This window comes from Colletotrichum truncatum (genome assembly GCF_014235925.2).
Source record: "Colletotrichum truncatum strain CMES1059 chromosome Unknown Contig_0014, whole genome shotgun sequence".
Lineage (NCBI taxonomy): Eukaryota > Fungi > Ascomycota > Sordariomycetes > Glomerellales > Glomerellaceae > Colletotrichum > Colletotrichum truncatum.
In genome coordinates this window covers 175,577-199,845 of record NW_027222411.1, presented here as the reverse complement: position 1 = coordinate 199,845, position 24,269 = coordinate 175,577, and the positions used below count along the sequence as shown (strand labels likewise).

General features: G+C 46.0%; 6 protein-coding genes across 6 annotated transcripts; 2 read left to right on the top strand and 4 right to left on the bottom strand.

Moving 5' to 3' along the window:
- Positions 1-4,105: 4,105 nt before the first annotated feature.
- CTRU02_215236 (transposase) lies at positions 4,106-5,263 on the top strand (the record flags this gene model as incomplete). Its single annotated transcript, XM_036730514.2, has 1 exon — positions 4,106-5,263. The coding sequence occupies one exon, from the start codon at positions 4,106-4,108 to the stop codon at positions 5,261-5,263; it is 1,158 nt and encodes a 385-aa protein (XP_036577757.2).
- Positions 5,264-7,072: 1,809 nt separating this feature from the next.
- CTRU02_215235 (uncharacterized protein) lies at positions 7,073-8,413 on the bottom strand (the record flags this gene model as incomplete). The annotated part of the gene is made up of 1 exon (XM_036730513.1): positions 7,073-8,413. One exon carries the CDS (start codon positions 8,411-8,413, stop codon positions 7,073-7,075), a length of 1,341 nt encoding a protein of 446 aa, XP_036577756.1.
- Positions 8,414-8,439: 26 nt separating this feature from the next.
- CTRU02_215234 (nacht and ankyrin domain protein) lies at positions 8,440-11,094 on the bottom strand (the record flags this gene model as incomplete). The annotated part of the gene is made up of 1 exon (XM_036730512.1): positions 8,440-11,094. The coding sequence occupies one exon, from the start codon at positions 11,092-11,094 to the stop codon at positions 8,440-8,442; it is 2,655 nt and encodes an 884-aa protein (XP_036577755.1).
- Positions 11,095-14,932: 3,838 nt separating this feature from the next.
- On the bottom strand, positions 14,933-15,313 carry CTRU02_215233 (uncharacterized protein; the record flags this gene model as incomplete). Its single annotated transcript, XM_036730511.1, has 2 exons — positions 14,933-15,146; positions 15,204-15,313. 2 exons carry the CDS (start codon positions 15,311-15,313, stop codon positions 14,933-14,935), a joined length of 324 nt encoding a protein of 107 aa, XP_036577754.1.
- A 3,185-nt stretch (positions 15,314-18,498) lies between these two features.
- Positions 18,499-19,836, top strand: CTRU02_215232 (uncharacterized protein; the record flags this gene model as incomplete). The annotated part of the gene is made up of 1 exon (XM_036730510.1): positions 18,499-19,836. One exon carries the CDS (start codon positions 18,499-18,501, stop codon positions 19,834-19,836), a length of 1,338 nt encoding a protein of 445 aa, XP_036577753.1.
- A 1,728-nt stretch (positions 19,837-21,564) lies between these two features.
- On the bottom strand, positions 21,565-23,341 carry CTRU02_215231 (uncharacterized protein; the record flags this gene model as incomplete). The annotated part of the gene is made up of 3 exons (XM_036730509.1): positions 21,565-21,963; positions 22,032-22,808; positions 22,874-23,341. The coding sequence occupies 3 exons, from the start codon at positions 23,339-23,341 to the stop codon at positions 21,565-21,567; spliced, it is 1,644 nt and encodes a 547-aa protein (XP_036577752.1).
- Between the last annotated feature and the right edge of the window lie 928 nt (positions 23,342-24,269).

Below are 24,269 nucleotides of genomic sequence, written 5' to 3'. Positions count from 1 at the left end.
AACCACCGTCAAGTCTTTAGCGAGAGAGCCAAGATTCCTCCATCCCACTCTTACGTTCTGCCAAGACCCCGACCAAGCCTTACCCGTCGTAAGGCGCTGCGTCATTACAAGACATTTATTAAAGTTCAGCCTCAATTGCCTCAATGGCTAACTTGGTAGTTATCTCCAATATTTAGACGATTGAGACTCTTGAATACTTCTTATCGAGCCAATCTTCGCTCACAATTGTTTCGTGCAATTAGATGTCTTCGGCTTCCTGCCATAGTGTACAGAGATATATTTCACCTTGGAAGTAATGAAATACCTAAATATTAGCAAAGGAAGACACACAAATATGCTCAAAGCATATCGTAGTTTTCAGGTAGTTAGAATAGGAAGTCCTTGGAATAAGGGTACGTCATCCGCAAATGCCCCGTCGACCAGTAAGGTAGGGAAGGGTAGAGAGTGATATTTATTAATAATGATCGAATTGAATTTGTATTCATTCAAAGGTCCTTGAAACTGTCATTCACACAATCAAAGGTTCAAAAAGAGCAGAAAACATGTGCCAACTCGGCCCCACTCCGATCCGATCCTGTTCCGGAACCGGTTCTACTAAGCATTGCTCGCACGACGTCATGCGGCCTTATTACGCAATGAGACCCCTAACGCAAGTTCGCTTAGTCACCCATGTGGCTGATTCTGCGCCTCCACAAGCACAAGAAATCCACTGTTACTGGATACTGCAATTCGACGAGCGATTGATAACAGTGGGGCTCATGCTGCGTCAACATCTGGTATGCTTGAGGAAGTGTACACCAGTCGCATGACACTTTTATATTGCGTAGCTCCTTAAGCACGAGGCTTGAAAATATCGGTAGAAGCTTTGTTCTACCAACCTATTCAAAAGAAGCACTTGGTAGATAAAGTAAACGCTGCAATGAGAAAGTGGCTGACGCTCATGAGGCCGTTGTGGCGTTGTGGCGTTGTGGCTGGATGAATTCGGAACCAATCAGAGTAACGTGCCAATCTTGTGATCCGCCAAGTGGTGAAGCTCATTCTTTAGCCAGTGTGGTGTTAGGCTAGCCGCAGTCATGAAATTACGTATCGAATTGTGTTTTCTGCTGGGTGTCTAAATGAGAAATTGCCTATTAGTCTTTCCTTTTGCCCTTGAATAAGCCACTGGAGGCTGGAATTCTTAATCAGCGAGACGGAAAGAGAGGCTTAGCCACGATTCAGAAATTTCAGTTGTGGCAGCTCCTCTGTTTATTCCTGCCAGAGTTTGCTTGCTCTATCTAAGCTAAATAGGTCCCTCACTGCACTCAGGTACCTTGGAAGTAAGGAAGACAGTTCCGGGGTGTCTAGTTGCAGTTGCTTCACTTTGAGTAGTTTACAGCGTGCAGGAGGCAAGAAGCAGGAATCTCGAAAAAAGTGAAAATAAAATGGCGACCTACTTGATCTCTTTATGGTGCAAGCCTTTTCTCCTATTTTTCTTCTAGTTGAGACGGGACATGGCCATACAGACCCAAGCTTGCTGCGAGGTTGAAATAAGAACGCTGCTACTATGAACCATCTGCTTGTTCTAGGGAGTCAAGGATCCCCTGCTAAGATATGTCTAATAAAGGTCTCATGCTGTCATAGGGGTAAAGAGAAAATTCAGTGGCTTTGGCTCTGACATTGGGCTGTGGGTACGAGGTTTAGCCTAGTGGCTCCCCCACCCCCACTGTATTTAGAACACCAAGCCCCAATCTTACGCAACAGTCTCAGTATGTGTGAAATAAAGAGGCTCCTCAAGTCTGACCTAGACCATACGTAATAGATCTGGGCATTAATCAAGAACTGAATGCCGAATTGGAGGGAAGGACGAACAGACGCCCGCGGCGCTATTGTTAAAAGAAGAAAGAACTAAAGAAAACGCGCTCCACCAACGCCGAAGAAAAGGACAACGGCAGCCCTGCATATCCCCCAAAAGCAAAATGTCCACATGTAAAGGAGGGAGAAAACATCTGCTATAAATGACGTCGTACTTCATCCCTCACAACGAGCCTATGCCCGCCCTCAATGCACTTCCTCTTCTCCGTCGACAGACTCTTCCTTGGCGTGGGCCGCGCCGCGACGATAGAACGCTCTTTTGATCCGACAGGGATCAAGCCAAGACCCGGCCTTGTGAGAATGATGGCAATGAGGCCGTCATCAAAGGTCTCTGAGTCGCTGTTTCCAGATTCGAGGACTGGCGGAGAAGTTGGAGTAGGTCTCGGAGCCGCAGAGAGGGTTTGGGAATTGTCCTGGAAGTCGAAACCGAAGCCAAAATCGTTGTAGCTGTTATTATTGAAATATGGTGGAGAGCTTTCTTGAAGAGGAGGCGGGGCGAGAAAGTGGAGGAAGTGAATGGTCGAACTCGAGCTTGGGACTTCTCATGTTCGGCCAAGCATCTCGCTTTCTCAGTAGGCTGTTGCTGCTGAAAGATTGCGGTCGGGCACAAACTCGGCTAGATTGGCGATGGTAGGGCCCTGAGGGTAGTAGTACTGATTGACCAACACTTTGGACGTTAGTGTTAGTCCTTGACAGCGTTGGATAGGTAGGTAGTTCGAGAACAAAAAGAGTAGAGGTAAACTCACCTTGTCGCCAGGGAGAGAGCGCGTTGGTTGAGACATGTCGAAAAAAGAAAGCAAAGTAAAATTAGATGACACTAAAACATAGAATAGGATTCAGGAGAGTTTGGAAATTTGTGGCACCGCGAGAAGGGACCCCATAGCCGAGCGAAGTAAAAGAAGAAAGGAAGGAAATGCAGTGATAATAAAAAGAAGAATCTTTGATTGCGTGTCTATAGCTAAGGTACAGGTGCTTGTGGCTAGAGCTATTGCCTCCACCACATATCGTCGCTCTCGCAGTGACTACATGCGGAGGCAAGCACGGTCCAAACTTCCCAAGACTCTAACTCGGAGCATCTTTTGACTTCTATTTTCCTTTCCCCAAATTAACCGTCAACAAACAACATTGCCTCAGCTCCAGCCTTCAGCTTCCCCTCTTCTACCTTCCTTAACGGTAGCATCGGCAATCTTCTCATACGAATCAACGATTTCATTTACCTCCGTCACATACTCCCTCAATCATAGCCATGGCCGTCCATGGTAAAGCCTTGAACGGCGCCATCTCCGATGCTCATAACGTCCGCCTTACGGAAAACCAATAAACAGATGGAATAACAACCGCGACAAGCGACTCCAGGGAGAATTCGCCCGAGAAGGCTGCTTCAACATCTGCCTCAACATGCGACTCAACGTTGCCATCTATACCCTCAAGCCCTCCTTCTCTCCACCATCCATCCTCACCAAATCTAACTTTGAGCCCATCTAACTTCATTGGATTATTTGGCTTACAGTTTTATAGATGCAGCACATCGCACCTCAAGGTGATGATCCGCACGGGCTTTTGGTTGCCCTGAGCCGGGTAAGCTGCACTTTTCCTACTAAGGTCTCAAAGCTTAGTAATTAGCTCACTAACGTCGCACACCCACTTCTCGCACACCCCCACATTTCGCACACCCATAAATCGCTCATGTAGAATTTTACCCTCTTCAACATTCTTTAATATCTTCACCACTTTTACAGCGATTATTATAATTCTTTGAATAGTTACTCTTATACGCTTAATGGGCCAGTATACGGAAACAGAAGTCAATCAAGCTCTCAATGCAGTTGCAAGTGGGCAGAGTGTCCGAAAGGCAGCTCATGATGCTGGAATTCCACCATCAACCCTCCAGTCTCGATTAAAGGGTTCACAGGCAAGAAATGTAGCTTTCTCTAGCTTCCAGAAGCTATCTCCAGCACAGGAAAGTCACTTAGCTGAATGGGTGCGTATCCAGGCGGCGTTAGGGCTGCCGCCAACACATCAACAACTCAAGGAATTTGCCCAGCGAATCCTAGACATCAGAGGCACTACCCAGCCACTTGGGAGAAACTGGATTCAGTTCTTTATTAAGAGAAATCCATCAATCAAGGTTCATAGAGCTAGAGCCATCGATTCTAAGCGTGTCAATGGGGCCTCAACTAATGTAATCAGGCAATGGTTTCAACAACTCGCCCTTCCAGAGATCAAGGCGATCAAACCACATCATCGCTATAACATGGATGAAACTGGTATCCTAGAAGGCAGAGGATCAAATGGCTTAGTACTGGGATCATCAGAAAGCTCATCAATGCGAAAAAAACAGCCTGGGTCTCGGGCTTGGACAACTATGCTTGAGTGTGTCTCTGCAACTGGTCAGGCGCTTCCTCCACTTGTTATTTATCGAGGGAAATCGGTTCAACAACAATGGTTTCCTCTTGATATCCATAAACGTGATATTTACAGTGGTTGGAAGTTCACAGCAACTGAGAATGGCTGGACTTCAGACTCTACAGCTGTGGAATGGCTTGAGAACATCTTTATCCCTCTGACTAAGCCTGATCATCCCTCTGAGCAGAGACTATTGATCCTAGACGGTCATGGCAGTCATGAAACAACAGAATTTATGTATCTCTGTTATAAACACAAGATATATCTCCTTTTCCTACCGCCACATACATCCCACGTTCTCCAACCTCTAGACCAAGCAGTCTTTGGGCCTCTCAAGGCGACCTATCGAAAAGAGCTTGGATACCTCATTCAACACAACGATTCTACAGTTGTAGGCAAACGGAACTTTCTTACCTGCTATGGAAAAGCACGCCAGATGGCATTTTCAAGCAAGAATATCAGAAGCGGCTGGAAAGCAACAGGACTATGGCCCATTTCGATAGCTCGACCGCTCATGAGCCCTCTACTGCTTGAGAATGCTTCCAAGCCCTCAAAGCCAGGCTATTCTACGCCTATGAGGGCCTCTGATGGTGGAAAAGACGAAAACTGGGCATCTGCTACATCCATAGTAGCCTGGTCAACGCCCAAGAAGACAGTTGATCTATATGATCAACTTAGCTTATTCAGCAAGTTGGATAAAGATCAGCAAACGCAGCGACTGTTGTTTCGGAAGGTTCAAAAGGGATTTGATGAAAAGGACTATCAATTGGCTACAGCAGAGAAGAAGATTGCAATGTTGGAAGCAGAAGTTGAGGCTGGAATGGTACGGAAGCGGCGTAAGGTCCAAATGAGCCCAAATTCGAAGTTTGCCAACATTGAGGCAATTCACAAAGCCCAAATTGAGGCTGGCGAAATTGAGGATAGCTCAGATGAATCTAGCGAGCCTGAATTACCTATTAAAACTGGCGATAGTATCACAGTTGCAGGAGACGAATCAGACTTATAGTTATGAAGTTGATGAATACCTCATGATGACCCAATTTATGGGTGTGCGAAATGTGGGGGTGTGCGAGAAGTGGGTGTGCGACGTTAGGTATTTCGCTAGGCTGGTCAACCTTGGACTACCAACGACGTGCGCCATCCGTTCCAGATCCTCCGCATCTACCAAGGCCCCTTTGCCGTCGACACCATCGCATTCTTGGTCAACCGCGAGAGCTTCGAAACAGCTAATTGGATCATTCGCTGTCGCCAGTCAGCATACGTTGAGTGCGAGCCCCGCAATGAGGTCTTGGGCAGTCAATACAGAATTGCGACACTTCACTGCCTTCCCATCGTCTACCGCTCTAGCAAAGGTGCGAATATTGTTATTAAAGGTGCTGACGACTTGCGCATTCAGATCTAGAACCAGGGTATTGTTACCCAGTCTTTCAGTCTCTGATCGACGGAGCCTACGCAGCAGACACGAGCCATTCCCCGTGGAAAACTCACCATTCAGTCGTTTTTGTACTGTTGGTGGAAGTTTATCCTCGTTTACTTTCCACGTGTTGATTTGGAAGAGGCTACTTGTGCATTGAGGACTTGAACAAAGGAGATGGACTCAGGCTGCATTGTTTAAACAGTCGAAGCATAATAGTCCCATTTATGAACGAAACATACACCCATTTATGAACAATAGGCCGTAACACACAGTTTTAACCTGGACAAAAGCACCCAGCAACTTGAGCTTAAATGGTTCAAAAATTTCTGGCTTTTGTTAAAGTGGCATTCTCATCTTTACCAAATCTACTGTCTCCTTGGTTCTTGATCGAATTTAACTTAGCTAATTCTCAGAGGTTCAATAATGGCTACTGTGTGTATACTTGAACAACCTCAAATATTGTTCCTTTGTATCAGCCAAGACCCGCCACCATGTTAAATTTTCACATCTCTCGTCCCACACATTGATAAATGATTTTGGCTTGTATTTGCTCGCTCCTACCACTCTCCCAGTCACAGGGTCACCCCACAAAATCTGGCGAAGAGTTGTCACTTAGTCGCTAAGCACCCCGGGATTTTGTCCGTTCCAGTTGACCTGCAGTTAGCTGGGTTGCTATTGAACGGCAATCTCCTCATACCTTAGCTATCACCACCGCGTCAGAAGAGTTCCGGCATTCATAAATTTCAGCCTTAAGGTTGGTGTTGCACGGCAGAGAGCAACAATTTCAAGCAAACAACAATTCGATTGAGGAAGGCTTGGACTTGGACGCAGAGACAGACTCGCTCTATCGCGCCCTCTCTCATGGGACTGACCCAAGGCTTCACCTCACGCTCTTCAATGATGTCAAAGTTCTTTCCACTTTTCACAATGCAAGTGTGAACCAACCACTTTAGACAGATAAATTACTACGTGGACTGAGAGCATGCTTACAGAACTTGGAAAGGCCCTTCTACGACTCTCAGTACGTTAGGGGGGCTGGCTTCACCAAAAATGATAATTCATATTCCACGCCTTAGCCAAAATATCTCCCTTTGGTAATCTGTCCTCCGCACCTTTGAAGATGTCTTGCCGTGGTGTGAGTGGTTTGACCGGCTCGACTTCCACCATGCCACTATGTTCGATTGACCTCACCGGCAGCCAGACAATTCATGTGGTTGATGAAACATTTTCAAGGATTTTGCCTAACATCCTCAGAACATGCTTTGCAGCGACACGAGCATAGAGAGACGAAGAATAACTTTGTGAAGCAAATAATGTTCCTAGTATCATTCTCTCGACATAATTACTAAGTAAATATAAACGATCGGGATTGCAGTTGATTTGGCCTGTGTTCTAGTCTTACACAAGTATATGTCTCTGAAAGATGCCTCGGATATGGGCATTAGCTGCATAGTCAAAAGGCTTCCGTCCGCTATTGTCTTTTAGATGGGGATTAGCCTTGCCTTTATTGAGCAGGCATGAGACAGCATTGACCCTATTCCACTCAGCAGCGTATGAAAGTGGTGTTCGCCCAAAGCTGTCTCTTGAGTCGACCTCAACCTTGCCTGTAGCAAGCAGAAGCTTGATTATCTCTGGATCACCAAAATTGCCTGCAGCATATGAAAGTGGTGTTCGCCCCAAGCTGTCTCTTGAGTCTACCTCAACCTTGTCTGTAGCAAGCAGAAGCTTGATTATCTCTGGATTATTATAATTGCTTACAGCATATGAAAGTGGTGTTCGCCCCAAGCTATCTCTTGAGTCTACCTCAACCTTGCCTGTAGCAAGCAGAAGCTTGATTATCTCTGGATTATTATAATTGCTTACAGCATATGAAAGTGGTGTTCGCCCTGAGTTATCTCTTGAGTTTGCCTCTACCTTGCCGGTGACAAGAAGAAGTCTGATTGTCTCTAGGTTATTATACTCGCCTGCAGCATATGAAAGTGGTGTTCGCCCCAAGCTGTCTCTTGAGTCTACCTCAACCTTGTCAGTAGCAAGTAGAAGCTTGATTTTCTCAGTTCCATGATACCGATCCTCTGCGGCATATGAAAGTGGTGTTCGCCCCAAGCTGTCTCTTGAGTCTACCTCAACCTTGTCAGTAGCAAGTAGAAGCTTGATTTTCTCAGTTCCATGATACCGATCCTCTGCGGCATATGATAGTGGTGTTCTATCTCTCGAGTCGAACACATTAGCCGTGGCTCGACCAGTCTTGATAAGCAGTTGAGCAACAGAGTAATGTAAACCAATCAAAGCATGTGATAATGGCGACAGCCCGCCCTGGTCCTTGTGATTGACATCAACCTTGCCAGTCTTAAGAAGAAGTTTAGCCACTTCCAAATTTCCGTTCTCAGCGGCGTATGAGAGCGGCGTTTTAAGTCTCTGATCTGTTGCATCGGGGTCGACCTCTCCCAGCTCAAGGAGCAGGGCAGCGATTCTTTCGTCCCCCAATTCTGCAACATGTGAAAATATGCCTCTTTTTTTCGAAAAAGTGAACTCTCGTGGCGATTTGTCCAAAATGGATTTTGGCTGTTGATATTGCAATTGGAGGTTACCAAGTGCTAAGCTTCTGGGGTTGGCTTCTTTGTGGGCAGCCAAGAATGCATGAACAGCCTCATAACTCCTAGTTACTAAAGCTGCAAGTATCGGAGCCCCATACCTCTGAGCTTCGAGGTTGAAGAAATTTAGCTTTGAGTCCTCTGTCATTATGAGATTTGCCGCGTTATGCTCGGCTAAAATATACAAGAGACTGGCGTGGGTAGTGTGTCGGCGTATTTGTGTTTCTCAAGGAGATTATCCAGAGCTATCCATTCAGGAAGATCAAATGTGTGGAGAAACCCACTTTGACTGACTCCTAATCCTTCCGCGGTGTCTGCGTGATAAAAAATCTGCTTTGTAGCATATCGCAAAAAGGGCAATCTCTCCTCTGTAGAACGACGAAACATGGTAGCTTCATCGGAGGAAGCAGGAGAGAAAGCTTGGTCGATCTCCATGGCTGCGGCAACAGATAGATATTTGAGACAACAATGCTTCAATCTATCGTGACATTGCCCTTCAATATTGCCCCGAAGGTCGCCACAAATTTGGCTCAGTCCGTGGTGTTTCAGTAGAAAGTCTCGCGCTGACTCGTGAATGAACTGGACTTTTGGCTCCTTTGCTTTGGTAACCTCAGTCAGACCCTTTGATGAGCCAATGATGAATCGCTCCATGATATCGGTCGTAATGTCCTCAGGATCCCAGTCTGACAAAGCCTCAGTTGACTCATCCTCAATCCCGGACAGTATTGCAAAATACAGTTGCTCTGGCCTCAGCGGCTCTTTTGCGAAGAGCACCCATTGGAGACATAAGAGTAATCTGTCTCGGTTATGGTGATCGCGGGTCAAAATCTCGCGAAACAGTTTGTCAAGGTCGCTAGGAAGTTCTTTGAGACGTTTTCGAAGTTCATGGATGCGGCCACGGTCGCATTCCTTGATCAAGATGTCCACAACCAATACAACCCACATGAAAACTCCAGATGCCTTTTTCTGAAGATCATGGCGGACCTCTTGGGCAATTTTACCTTTGCCTATTTTCAGCTTGCTGCTTATATATTTGACGATGTCATCCTCGTGCCCTTGCTTTGTTTCAAGCACGAGGTTTACAGCCTTCGATATGTTGATTTGAGGATAATGTCTGCTCGAAAAGCAAACTTGAAAACTCACCCGAGTCGATGTAGTTTCTTCGCTCATTTGCTTGAAGAACGAAACCATTTCTCGGATTTGGTCCTCGTCGCACTCATCCAGTGCGTTAACAAAACATGTTACAGACGAATTCTCGAGCTTCAAGACAGCCTTTTCAAAGGCAATTTTGAGGAGATCAATGGTCCACTCGCGGGGCCCAGTGTTGGGTGCCATCAAGTCAGGAAAGTCCAATATGGTCCGAAGTTGGGGAAGGCCATCGATGAGCTGAAAGAGCAGTGATCGATACATCCCAATTGTTGACTTTTCCAGTTCCTCGCCTCGCGCGTTGAAAAAGAAGGTAATGATGGTGTCTCGTGGCGTTTCCTTTCGGTGCCATGTAGAGATAAACTTCATTAGGGTCGACTTGCCCGCTCCTGGCTTTCCTTTAATCCAAAAGAAGCCATCATGTGCTTCGCGTTTGGTAGGATCCAGCCAGTCACGATACTCCGAGCTGTTCAGCACCCATTTGCATGAATCAGCATGTGCGTTCTTGATAGTCAGCTTTCGAGCGTCAATTTGGCTGAAGCTCAATGACTCCAGAATTTGTTGCCGCCGCTCGTCGATTTGATCTTTCCGATGAAACTCTGTTGTCGAGTTCCATAATTCAGTTGACGTGGCAGCGGGTGAGGCACAGCACAGCGGGCTGAGCTCGTTAAGGAGATCTTTCGCGTATGCAGCAGCTGTCATTGCTGCATATCCTTGCCACTGCTTGTTTTTGTGGGTGTCTGAGTAGTCGCATATACCGCGAATAACCAAGCAAGGAAAGTTTTTCATCAGGCCTGCAGCTTCCATTTCAAAGCATAGGACATGATCTTCAGCTGCAAGTTTGTCCCGAGTCTCGGCGTTCTTCATGACCTGGTTAGCTGAAGCAATTACACCATAGTGAACAACAGGCTTGTTCCCAGCCCGTGCAGGTCTCTCCACACAGTTTGAAGGACCATATTCACAGACTGCAGCGCAGGGTTCTCCACCGTCTTGGAGGTGAACAAAACTGCTCTTGTACAGCTTGTCGTCATCCGAACTCGGGCGGGTATAGTGACTCCTCAAGTTTGGGTTATGATGAAGAATGTCATCGATAGCCTCTTCGATTCGGTGCCCTTCTCTCCTGTACCGGGCCTGGAGCCCCACGACCGCTCCACATAAGCGCTCAGGCGGCTGACCCAAGACTCCGGTTCGTTGAAAATTTTGGCCTTGAATGTCTTTTCCAAAGTCGTATTGAAACACACCGCTCCGCCCATTAGAGCCAGCGCTGACGACGATATCGCCAAGGCGGATGTCATTTTTTGAAGACGGGGCGCCACCGCCAATTCCCACCATTAACCGGATCTCAACGTTGGGAAAGCTGTGCTGCATATTCTTTGCAGCCGCCGTCGCTGACGCGATTCCATACTCCGCTAGAACGGCCATTACAACGTTATGCAGGCCGATTCTGCCAAATGTGTAGTGGTTTCCATCATTCGGAGGGAGGTTGTGAGGGTGTGCATGCTCCTCGTCCAAAAACTCCTGTGCCGCGACGTATTCCGTGTCTATAGCGCAAATCCAACCTACGGTATATTTGTGATGAGCGAGCTTGGGCTTCGCTTCTCGGTCGAGCTCATGACGCTTGCTAGGTGGGACTCGTGATTCATGGTAGGGAATCCCGTTAGAGCCTTTTCTTTTGCGCTCCATCTGAACGGCCCTAGAGCTGTGTCGGTGCCGTAACGGAATGCGAGAGATACGACGCCGCGACTGCTTGCTAAATCAGGCTGCACCAGCGGTTAGCTTTATCTGAGTTCTTAAACACTCTGTTGGTGGCCTACCAAGTTGCAGAGGCAGTAAAGATGAAGCTGGGTTTGATGGAATCGGCAACAAACTGGAAGGACTTGACATGAGGTGAATTTGACGAAGCTGTAGGGGCGAGAGTTTTTCGATGGAGAGTGTATGTAAGAAGAAGAAAGAGTAAAAAGTTAAGAAGGCAGGAGAGGTTTCGCTCAGCCTGATGTGATGCTGGGTGGAAGCGGCCAAGACCGCCAACTTCGCATCATCTCCAGGTATCATTGGTCAACTATCTATGCCATCGGCTACAGCTGAACAACAGCTGCAAGACATGCGGGGTCACAGCCAATCAGAAGCATACAAAGTGAGCTTCTGTTCAGCGTCGAATATTTTTTCATTGAACATTGAGTATGAGCTGATTTGTGGCTTGCAATATATCTGTGACCCAGCCGCAGTCGATTACATGGCAAACCTACACTGACAGCCTTCATTCCTGTGTTTGTCGATATAGTTTCGTTGACCTTTGCCTAAGGCCGAATCCATATCACGGAATGTTGAGACTAAATCTTTTGGAAATTGGTCATTACAAGGTCTCTCTTCATTTTCTAAGAAAGGACGATCTCGAGAAAACTTCTGTGCCTAAATCCACTCCCTGGCCCGAAAAAATTGCGCCACTTTCCAGCGCTCGCTCATATCCTATGGATTATATTTTACGTGAGGTTTTGTAAAGGTAGACATCTTGTAAGTGCAGACCTCTTTCTCGCAGTAATTTTCTCGTAATGGGCATCACGCAGCCTAGACCTCTTCACCAGGATGGAGGCGTGTCACAGCCCATGCCTTTGGTCATAGACTACAACAGGATTGGCTAAGTGCACGAGGCTCATAGACACGTATGTTGGAAATGTTAGCTCCTAGTGCAGGTGCAAGCGGATGTTGTGTAGAAAGTACCCGTAAGGAAAAAAACTAATCAGACGGCATGGAGTTTGTCGGCTCAGGGCGCACCAGCATTGCCAATCATGGTATACGCTTCACGACACGTTTCGCTTTTGACGATTGATTATGATTTTCTGTTCGTCTTGAGTCTATGTAATCATCCCTTATCTTTTCTCTGATATCTCGGCTTTGGTAGCTTGGGAACCTGTATAGATTTCCAGTCTTCTCCATCCTATGATGTCGACTAACGGCCTTACAGTCGCCCATTAGTAAGGTATGCAAGATGAATGTGAAAATACTTCTTTTCCGGAACAGTTTGAAAACTAGGTCGCCTGTTTCAATTGGCAGATATTGGTGGGCATTACTTGAACTATTTTTATATTAGTGAACTTGACTGCAGACAAAAATCTGACTCTACTTTACTGGACTCCAGTCGCAGACCATTAAAGATAATCACAAGCGACGCTTTACAGATGATGCTGATCGAAGCAAGAGCATAAAGACAGCGGCGAATCGATGTAAAAAGTATAAGAAAGAAAGCTAACGAACTGACGTACCTTGGAAGCACCCTAAACGCCTAGCAAGTCGTGTGTCTCAGTGATACTTATGCCTATTTAAATGGCAAGGGTTTTTTTACTGATTTCATTATTGATCAAGCAACTATAAAAGTCAATTTCTCGAAATGGTCGTCGCTCGCTTTGTACTTTGTAGCAGACTAAGCTGCGTTTTACAATGTTGAAGTTGCGGCGTATTCAATAGCACTTTCTTCGGGCTCTTACTGGAGAATATAATACCGCGAGCTTGATCTATAAACCCTCCTCTGTTAGTCGCCGGTTCTTACATTACTACTCTCTTTTGATTACAGCATCATTCAATTGGATTTTCCATAGCTTCCTTTTAATTATCCAGTCAATCGCCCCAGCCCAGCAACATGATGGTGGGGTGAATTTGAAATCGGGCAACCCTGTACTTATGGCCATGTCAAGCGAAACTTACTCATGCTTTACAATTTTCGGCTACTCATCGCTAACCGGCTGCCATTGCAGCTCCCCAGCTATGCGAATGCTTCACAGCATGATTACCCTGACATGGATGGGACACTCACGCCCATCATGTCCCAAGCCGGGGAAAACGCCTGACCGCCCCCCAAAAGAAAAACCTCACTAAGAAAGATTGCTCGTGAAGCGTTACATAAGAGAGGGGTGATATCCCGATCACGAAAGAGTTAACAACTTCATTAGTCCAGTAGCTAGCTCTAGCCAGCGAAACGAGATGATTGTGAGTAGGTCCTCGTATGATACTGCTATTTGCATGGTTTTCGTTCAGGACTGTTCAATTACTATTGAATTTTGAAGTCTGAGCAACAAATTAAACGTCGCATACACGGAAAATTTTGCAGCTACCTAGGGTTAGGGGGCTACCTTGCGTTGTACCCGCTAAGTGGAGAGAATGAGGGAGTTGAATGACAGAAAGAGAGTGAGGAGAACGTATCCATCGCCTATAGGATGTGACAAGACGGACAACTGGGTGATCAGATTTGCTTGATTATGTTTTATGATCAGTCTCACTACTTTAATCCAGTTAGTGCAATTTCGACGGCTTTGTGTCCATGGATACCGGAAAAACCGTTTTATGGCTGGCTGGAATAGTCTCATGGCTACTTGAGAATTGTCAGTCAAGATCCCAGACCGAAACCAGATACACCTACGCTCAGGAGGCATCACGAGGGCGGACGCCTTCTGAATCACATTGCCTTAACTGTTGAACGGCACTCATGCGTGACAGTAGCTCCAGCCCAAAAGTGAGGTTATAAACAGGAGAGAAAAATAATGAGGATCAGATTAAATCAAAAGTTTCGTTGCAGACATGTCCATATAGCTCTCCTTTTCTTGTGTGAATGCGTAAAGTGGTTGAGAACTGCAGGGTTTTACTTCCTCGGCTCCGCTGGGTTGATATTACGTCCCGATAATTTCTCCTAAGCTAACTTTGTGTTTGGAATATCAAGCTTAAATATGAGTCAGCTTATTCTCTGCTATAAGCTGTATCCTAGTGTTATGCATAACATCTCTAACTACTAGGATAATCACAAAATATCGTCGACGTAGAATGGTTCCCCGATTCAGGGCTAAGATGCTTTACATACGTACTTTATACTAGCTTATTGTGGTGGGCGGGAATTCTTTACTAGGATAATGCTGGCATGAAAAAGTTTGTTTCATACCCAAGTTCATACGACGTCGAAATAGGCAACTTCCTAAAACAGAGTGATTCATCGTATTTAATACGGCTTTTAATAAGCATACACAGGGAACTAGCTCTGAGTCTGCTTTAGAATCTGCTCGATAACGTAATAGCCACCTTTAATAAGATAAAGTTTATTAGATTTAGATTCTGCCATGTTGTAACTGTAGCAGTTTTACGAGTGTGCACAGGTAGCTACGTGACAAATCAACGGCTTTGGTAAGGACGACATGGTGGTAACTTCCCTCGGTTTCGGACAACATCTGACAGACCTCTCAAATTGACCTCATGAACAGGTTTAGCCTAGGCAGTCTACTTATAAGCGACACAGGAACATAGCAAGGCGGGTAATGCGACCACTGTCGACATGATTTCAGTCTCGAATTCTTCAAGATGTCTTTAGAAACGAATGTTGTCTGTCTAATGTTCTGTTAAAAGCTGGGCTTGCTTCGCTGTGATTCCAACCTAAGTTGCCTTGAATTCTTAACAGCTTCCTGTACCTTCGTTAGGAAGAAATATGCCCGATCACATCTGCTTTGCTTCAGCTCAGCATCTACATTCCCGAGTTCATCATTGCCTAGGCCCCAAAGGTGCAATCCATCTCTCCGCGGACCTGAGGACAGCCAGGTCCAGAAGGTCCTGCGACCTTCTTAATCTGAGCACAAGAGCCTTGTCCACGATCAAGTACAACAGTGCAGTACTTGTTGTTTCCAGCGATGATGCGCATGTTGCGCTGGATTCGGCCGGTTCCAGCTGGAACGACGTCTTGAAGAACGACGTCTCCAGCAAGTCTGAGATTCTGTTAGCATTCTTAAACCATTGTTTTTCCATAGGCGTTTACTTCTTACATCTTGCAAAAGCAACCAGTCTGGCGAGACTCAAGGGATTTTACATCACCGACAGCAGTGGCTGACGCACCCGGTAGGGCAAGCAAAGCTGAGAAGAAAACAAGTCTCATACCGAGTGATTATGTTTTACCATACAGCAGAGATTAGAATCCTTTTTTTTCAGAAGAGTCGAGAGAGAGCTACATAATGAAAATAGAATATCGCTAAGCAAATAAGTGTGGTCAAGCGTCACATATTAGTAAAACTACGCTGCTAGACTATGGGCACGGATCTTAGTCAACTACTCTGAATGAACAAACGGCCACGGGGCCCTCGTTTTCATCTTTTCACATGCATCGGCACTTTGTGAAGTCTTGGATTGCCACATCCACATGTTCAAATTAAAGCCGCACCGATGAACTTTCCAGCATCGAGGCTGTTTTGTAGGCACGTGCATCAAGCTGCAAGCGGGTTTACCTTGCCGACAAACTTAACAAGCAAAGATCTGTTCAATGACATCTAGACCCTTGTTTATCTGGTGGAGAGAATGCAATTGAAAGACAGTGTGACTGCCACGAACGCATTTAGATTGGCTTTACTCGTGTATCGCCAGAGCTGCCTAATATGCATATATGTGAATGGTAAGACTGCTGGCATACCGCTAGGCATATTAAGCAGTGAATACCTTGTATACCTCAAACATACTGGGAGTTATCTTCAAAGTGCCTTAGAGTAATAACATGCTTTAGGAAGAATTAAAAAAGCAATGTGTATCTCTACTGAAGATATGAAGTGCGGAGTATTCGGTACGAAATTAACCTGATTCGGAGACTTAAAAAAAGCTTTGAAATCGAAGAGCGGGCAGACACAGTCAACACTCAGTAAATTAACCCCACCCGGTACCCCACTTGCCTATCTTGTCTGCTAAGGCTATTAAAACTCGCTGCGGTGGCAGAAGTTATCCGAGACGCTCAGAGTTTATTTGGCTCAGCTTTTGTGCTCCATGTCAAAAGCTCAGAGCAGGCCAGAGCACAGACACCGACAATAACGACTGTGTATGTCGAGGTAATGTTTCAATGAATAGCATGTATTGATGTAATGCAACACTTGCATGTTTTTAAAAACAAGTGGCTGATTCATGTTATTACTTGAATGATTCTGCAAGCCGGTTGAAGGAAATTTCCGTCGTGTATCTACAGTAATCTAAGACTGATAAAGTAACCGGAATCACGAATCACCAAGTTGACAAACGCCTTTTCATTCATTTAAAGACCAATCTACAAGAATAAGCATAATATTGGCCCTAATAAGCTAGTAAGCTAAACAAAAGTGTAATAGCTGAATTTGAGGACGTGACTTGGTTTATCAGTAGCACATCCACTACGAAAGCGAACAAAACGACATGAGTATGATTAATCCTGCAGTAGCTAGTATCAGATGAGCCATGGGTACCAGTATAAGTAGCTAGATTCCCCTCCTATTAACTGAACAAGATATTTTTCTTATCCTTAGTCTCTTTTTTTACCCTTAGCAAACCACATACTACGTATTGCTCTCATCATGCATATCTTTATACTCTTCTGTCTTTTTGCTGTTTCTGCCTTAGCTGAAAACCAAGGGCAGGAATGCAACCCTCGCTTTTACAAAACAGGCTGTTCTGGGAACAATATTGTAAAATGTTACATTTTCCCAGGCAATAACGTACCAACTTGAAATTACGTGCGTTCAGCCCGAATCCTAACGCTTCAACCATACTAGAAGTAATAAGCTAACCGTTCTTAGCATGCCTCGTGTGCCGATCAAGGCCTTGTCTGCTGTAATGACTCGTGTACAATTCCCAAGTTCTGCGTCTAAGCGCTGGCTTTGTTGGAACGGACTGGCCGGTGTCAGCATTGCCAAAAATTGCGGCCAGAGTCAGTAGTTTCCCCTCATCAAAGCATCACGATGGAGCAGGCAGGCATATTTACTGTATAGGACTGTGACCTTTAAGGGTTATAAATAATGGGATAGGGTAGCTTAAACGCATTCCCATGTTTCTTTTTATCCTATGAAATGGAATAGACTTTATTTTGGTCAAGGACGGGCAGAATCAATCAAGACAACTATATTTACTGCGTCTGTCAACTCATGTACTTAACTTACGGAACATCGTCTCTCCACAATATGTAGGCACACAAAAATTATGGGCAGTCTGATATGTGATACACAGGTATCTTGAACAAGCGATGTTGTGCCTGATTTTATGGTTTGCCAGCCGTTCTCTCAACGGCCGAATAAATCATTTTATTCATGCTGCGTTGGATAAGATTCTTTCCCCTTGCTGGCTGTGTCAGCATTTGTCAGTTCAGGACAAAGCAATTGAGAAACTTTCATTGGGTGAGGACGACTGATGGTCCGACAACGTGGACACCTGGCATTCAATTGTCGTTACTCTAATACCATATCGTGGTAGCGCTAAGCGCCGTTGCAGCGTTCATTCCATTGACAACGTTATTGGCGTTTCTGGAGGCGGTGTTACAATAGCCACCTATGTTGCTTAGGGAAAGTCAACTGAGGAAGCCGCCCCGAGCGCTCATGAGGAGATTGATTTGCTTTGTTAAGTGTGTTGCCAACGTGTCTTTGCAACGTGACTTAGTCAGCTGGGCGGAACTCAGCTCAGGTTCGTGATCGATTGCGCTGCGGAAAAGCCCATCACCAAGTCCAACCCGATCCGTTGCAAGACTGCTAGTGTTCCATACCACCAGTCAAAAAGTAAAAGGAAATGAAATGTCGCTGGATTCTCGAAAAATGGTCTCAATAGCGCCCTTCCAACCGCCACCGGAAACCCCCGCATTTTAAGTACGTGCCCCTGTTGATCTGTTTTCAGGGGTGAGACACTGGAGAAAAGCAAGGGATAACTTATCGCTGACACGCACCTGTTTACATTAGTGTTCCAACATAAACCTCTAAGATTTACTTTAAAACTCACCGTGATCATTGTCTCCTTCGACTTTGAGCCGTTTGACCGCTTCAAAAATCAGACGATGCAACAAAAAAGCAGGTTTTAAGCCTAGCTCGTACTTAATTAATCACGAGGCGCTGTCAACTAGAGCCCGAAAGCCTGTTCTTATTAAACGCGATTGAATGTGCTCTACAACGCGTCCAGCTATGAAAGGGGCACTTTCCCAAAACTCAGGAATGAAGTTCTTGGCACAAAAGGGAGGGCATCTCAGCCCGGCGACCCTTGAAAAAGTGGATGGATGCATCCCGCGGTGGCATTTCGAATTCTTTTCCAATATGTATCATCGCCTGAAAGGCCTTCGATCAACCCATCCAGATGGGCATTGTCGGCAGATACTCGAACCGGCGCATCGGCCGACGCACCAATGCCGTCACTATCGCCCTTTTCTTCGTATTGTTATGGATTTACCGTGAACAGCTTCATCTTGACCGGGTTGGACTTGACTCCAGTCTGGTGCCTTGGATCCCACGCCCACCGCAGGACGTATTCGACTTCGAGCCCCTCAATTCCGAGGTCATCGAATCAGTTTGTAACGCTACAGAATGGGACACGGATAAAAATAAGCAAGTGGTTTTCACCTGCGAGAACAATGTCGGCGGTATAGGCAACATTCGCAATTCGATCCTCAACTGCGTTAGGTATACAATGCTTGCGGGTGCATCCTTGGTCATGCCACGCATCTTCATACGGAACGAGTCTGATATCTCGGTAATTCGCACTGGAGAGAGGGAGAACTTGGAGTACATGTTCGACCGGGACCACTTCGTCAAGTCACTGCAGCTTTCTTGTCCGCAACTTCGCCTCTTCAACGACACAGACGAGGTGTATGAGAGGCTCGGGCCTCCAAGAACCTGGTCTCTCGGCCTCTTTCCGGAATCGCTTATCAAGGAAGGCATCCCAAGCACAGGCATGGAACATCCCGAACAGTGGAAGTCCTTGCTGTACGAATGGCTCAACACCATCGACGAGAATATCCAGACTGCGCCGACCGGTAGACCCACTAATGGGCCTATGTTAGTCGACCTAGGCAGGTCGTATCTTACATACCCGATCAACAAAGATGGCGAAGCCTTTGCGACCACGTTCGGAAACATCCTCAAATTTCGAGCCGATGTGCGACAGCTCGCAACTGCCACATTCCTCAGTATCGGCCGTCACTTCTTCGGCGCCCACCTTCGCACCGAGAAGGATGCACTAGACAGCTGGAATCCCGTGGATCCAATGTGGGAATGGTCTGAGTATTCAAAGCAGACGGAGGCATATTTCGATCAAGCTGGCAGATGGGATCTCTCGGTGATGTATATCGCATCCGGGAATCAGACACAGATGGCCTTGATGGCAGAGGACGCGAAACCACGTGGATTAACGGTCCTAACGAAGCAGGACCTATTAGTTGGGAAGAACCGGAAGCAACTTGATACCCTTGCGTGGGACCATCAGGCGATGATAGATTTTCTGGTCATGCTTGGCGCCACGCAATTTGGAGGAGTTGGCCATTCAAGCTTCGCGTGGAATGTGGCGCTTAAGAGACACATTCTCTCTGTGGAAAAAGAGAGGTTTCTTGAGGGCCCGCAGATGTTGAGCGATGAGTTGAGTCAGATATATGGAACACCCAAAAAGTACCCTGAGTATGCCTCATGTTTGTGGCCATAAATTAAGAAGAGATTCATTTGATAAGAAATGTTGATACTGAAATAAATGAATAGAAGAATATAAACAGTTTAAGAAGACTTTTTAAACAACACTAATGACTTAGCTGATTCCGGAAACAATTCTCACCCCAAACTAGTAGTATAGATGAGTCTAGCTGTAATGTTAGCCAGTATTGGGATTATTCTCCCAGCCCCGAGTCAGGCTTACTGGCATATTAATGCCTGAGTGATGCCTAACTAGGTACTAACAGCTGGCCACTTTTATGTGTCCACTACAAAATGTCTCAGCCTCCCTCGTGTTAGGCAGGAAATCAGGCCTGCCTTAAATTGAGCCACCATAATCTGTCCTTATGTGCTTGCGGCAACTCATGTCAACGCCCTAAATGGCTAGAAATTTCTCGGCAAGCTCAACCGCATCTAGCGTCTCGATCATAGGGATTATTATTATTTCCTTATGAAGTAGCTTGTTCTAGGCTAGCGTCGGTATACCCTGGAAGTTAAGGATAGGCTACGCGTTAGAACACCTGCGGGTGCCGTTGGCAGCTAACTTGGCATATTGACGAGCTTGCGTACTTCTTCAACCGTCTCAATGTGAGGGACGACGACGGCAGCTACTTTACAGTCGAAGGCCCTACTTTCATGCCAGTGAGACTTGGAGGGCACCCTCATAATAGGTGAAACGCCGACATAGTTGCATTCATTACCGAGCAGACCTCGCCTGCTAGGGTTAGACAACGAGTATGTCGTCGCATTTTTGACACCAAGTGAGCCCATGACTGAAGTATATTGGCGGGAGTTTTATGTGTCGAAAAATGTCTTCCAGGCAAGGTAAAAAGGGAAGGAATCTAGTGCTTTCATATTAGAAGTACTTAAACCTTTGGTATCGCTCCGATATCTCAGATAGACATCTCATCGGACAAAAGCCTGTCCGCAACTAAATAATCATAACCGAAGGGGTCCGAAATACTTGAACAGTGCTTGACTGGACTACAGCGGAGCCCCGAAACCGTCCATCCTGGTGACTTGGGGGCGTCGGACCATGTCCGGGTTTTTCGGAGGAGGCCCGGGTTCGTAGAATTATATCCGACCCCACCTCACAACAGCATGCGTATAGTCCGTTTCAATCTGCAGAGTTGAGATATCTTTTGTCTAACTATCTAAGTAGAATTGATACGGATGTTTCCCTAAACCTTTCACTTGTTGTTGCCGACACAGACACCCTCAGTATTCCGTTGCATTTCTCTGACACTTAATATCTTGTCAAATTTAATTGTTCCACTATGAAGGACTAGCTAATGCCCCCAATCAAGAGCAGTCTTAATGTCAACAATCGCCAATTTCATTCTCTACTGCCACCATGCTATATGTTCTAACCGGTCTTTGTGCTTTGATGACGTTGCGAGACCACAACCCGTTGCCTACTAAATTCCACAGTCCAGCTTTGGCTCTTGACAAGATTTTGTCAGTCTTTCCTTATGAGGGCGGATGGAAGTTCACAAGCAGACAATCTTTGCGATTGGTGTCTATAATTCTAGCAAATCGGAAGCAGTGGCCAGACCATATTGAGTTGGATGCCTAAAACCCCTTAGTTGTTGAAGTAAAAGTAAGTTAACTCAGATGACTATCCCCAACGCATGTTCTTATATAAGCCAGGAACATATGATAAGAACAGATGCAAAAGCTGCAAGGGGACTAAGAAGTCTTAGCAGAGTTTGATATAACAGTCCTTCTAAACTAACCTGAGCTGTGTGGCCTTGATGCTGCTAGAGGCAGTGTTTTTTAAACTGTTAGAGCCACTAGGCTTGGCACAAGCCCAGCAGTCCGCCACGGATGCGTTGCCGCACTTGGTACTGAACTGGGCCTTCTGCGGATATGGGCATAGGATGCGGTTGTGAACTTCATTTTCACCGACTGTCACCTTAACAGGAGTGCTTTCCGGTGCAGTGCCATTCTCGACCCAGTTTCGTAGCTGTTGGAAAAGACTGTCCGGTTGCCCACTGACACCACCAAAGCAATGACCAAGGCCAGGTACCTCGTAGTATCTGTAAAAATCATGGATATTGGGAATTACCCCAGTGACAGCGTTGTAATATTCTTTGGTAGCCCTCGAAGGAATACTGCTGTCAGCCTAGAACAAGGGCGAAGTCAGTAAACCTGTAATCAGACATGTAAGTATTGAAAATTTGCGCAACGTACCAATCCATGGAAGGTAAGCAACTTGCCCCCAGCCTCCTGAAATCTTCTCAAGTCCGGATCCGCAGTCTCCATGAAGGAGTCGTACTGTTGACGAGCCGAATGTACGAAATCATCAAATTGAGCACGGGTAATGTTGGAGACATCGGCTTCGGCGTTCTTCTCTACAAATAGCCTGAAGAAAATCGAACCTTTGCCCGCTCCCACACCACATCCACTCTCATTGCACAATGTGGCCGCCAGTCCACCTTGGCCCAGCGAGTTCTTGCCGTTCCCAGTCAAGTCTGCTCCGGGCAAAAGGCCGTGGTATACCTGCTGCCCATCCTCGGTGGTCATACCATGCCAAGTTGCATTAACCACGATGGCTGCCGTTTTACTGATCGCCTTCTCCGTGCCGTTAAGCTGTGCACAGGCAGTTGTTTTCCCTACCACGGAAAACGGGTCGAACCGAACCAGGCATTCCTCAGCTTCAGCAATGATACCATCAGTGACGCCGTCTAGAGAGTCGCAAGCGGAGACAGCAGCCGCAGTGATCGCATCTACTTCGCAAGGATAGGGGTATTCCTTGATTTCGCTCATGATTTGGTATGCCCACCCAGCGTATGACGCGAGTTCGTTCCAGTGGATTGCCGGCGCGCCAGCAGCAATACCATCATAAACACTTGGAAACCGTTGAGCCATCATCATGCCCTGCCGGCCACCATGAGAGCAACCGTTCCAATAGGAATACTTTGGGTCTTTACCATAAAAGCTCTTAATAAGGGACTTGGCGATAATTGCCTATGAAGAAAGTGAGTATCCAGCATGTATATTCCAGGAGGAGAAACTTTCAAAAAATAACATACCTCGTCGTTGAGAGCAACAGAACCCATATTCTGGTACTTGAAGAGATCGACAACACCGGGGCTCCGCAAAGCCCAGGTTTCGGGTGTCGAACTATTTCCCAAGCCGGCATCGGTAGTTACGGTAGCATACCCATCCGCGATTGCACCGTCCATATTGCTGTAGGACAGAAAGAAACGACCGGCAGTCCATCCTCCTCCACCAGCCGCCATGAATCGCTCGTTCCAGTTGAGTGGAAGCCAGGCCTCAGTAATGACCGTGTCATTCTGACCAGGGTGGGTGTACGTGACTGTGACGTTGCAAAATGTGGCATTTTCCACCTGGACGGATGGTGCGGTGTAGCGGAAGTAATCAATGGCGAAGCTACTATAGTTGGAAACCAAGTTCGCTTGGACAGATGAGATATTGGCACCAAAAACAGATGGGCTGAACGTTCCAGGAACGCAGGCGTTTGGTAAAGAGAGTGACATATTATAAACAATTAAGTAGAATTTGGTGTAACGAGTGATAAACTTCTGGGAGACTAACTCAATTCTAAATTCTTCAGCAGAAATGACCGAAACTTATACTCTATGATCCCGCCCCTTTTTGTCGATGTCGTCACGCATAATCCGCCTCGCTGGTTAAGACCCAGAGCGGCGTATTTGGTACGATTTATTACATAAGCAAAATCAATTAGTCCCTTTTTCTGATCATGACCCACCTTTGAGGTTTCGAAATCCTGTCCGGCAGTTTGGTTCCCGATCACCCATACCGTATCCGAAAAAACACGGCCTAACTTATATAAGCGGCTTGATGCTTGTTAATAGAATGCGTTATCATATTTGAAATTTTCACTTTCATAAGAAGACGCCCATGGGAGTTCAAAGTCCTGCGAAATATCAAGTCGTCAGCACCTATAATCTTTTCTTACATTCATACTTTAGTTATTATTATACAGTTTCGTTCTCTAACTATGGTAGTTCAGTGCTGCAAAGGTCTAACATGATACAAGCCTCCGTACTAGCTCAGGTAAGACCCACTGCGGTAATATTACAGTGTGAGAGACTCCATAAAAGCAATAAAACTATCTTCTCTTTGTGGCCATGAGTCAAGAAAACATTTAGTTGCAGAAGAATTATTAGTACATTGTTTTATTAAACACATAACCCTTCCGTATGGATATATGTGGCAGTTACCAAACGAACAAGGAAGTAAAGGCCGGTTCAGCAAAACTAACAAGCGCTAAGCATGCCGTTGAAGTAGGTATATCTTGAGGTTGACAGTACACAACCCTTCAAAGTAGATTCATTTGCCACGAGCTTTTCGTGAATTCTCTCTCTTTTAATATACCTATCTCCCCAGAGACAATTACCTAGCGGAGCTATTACAGTCAAGACAAGCGAAACAAAAACATAT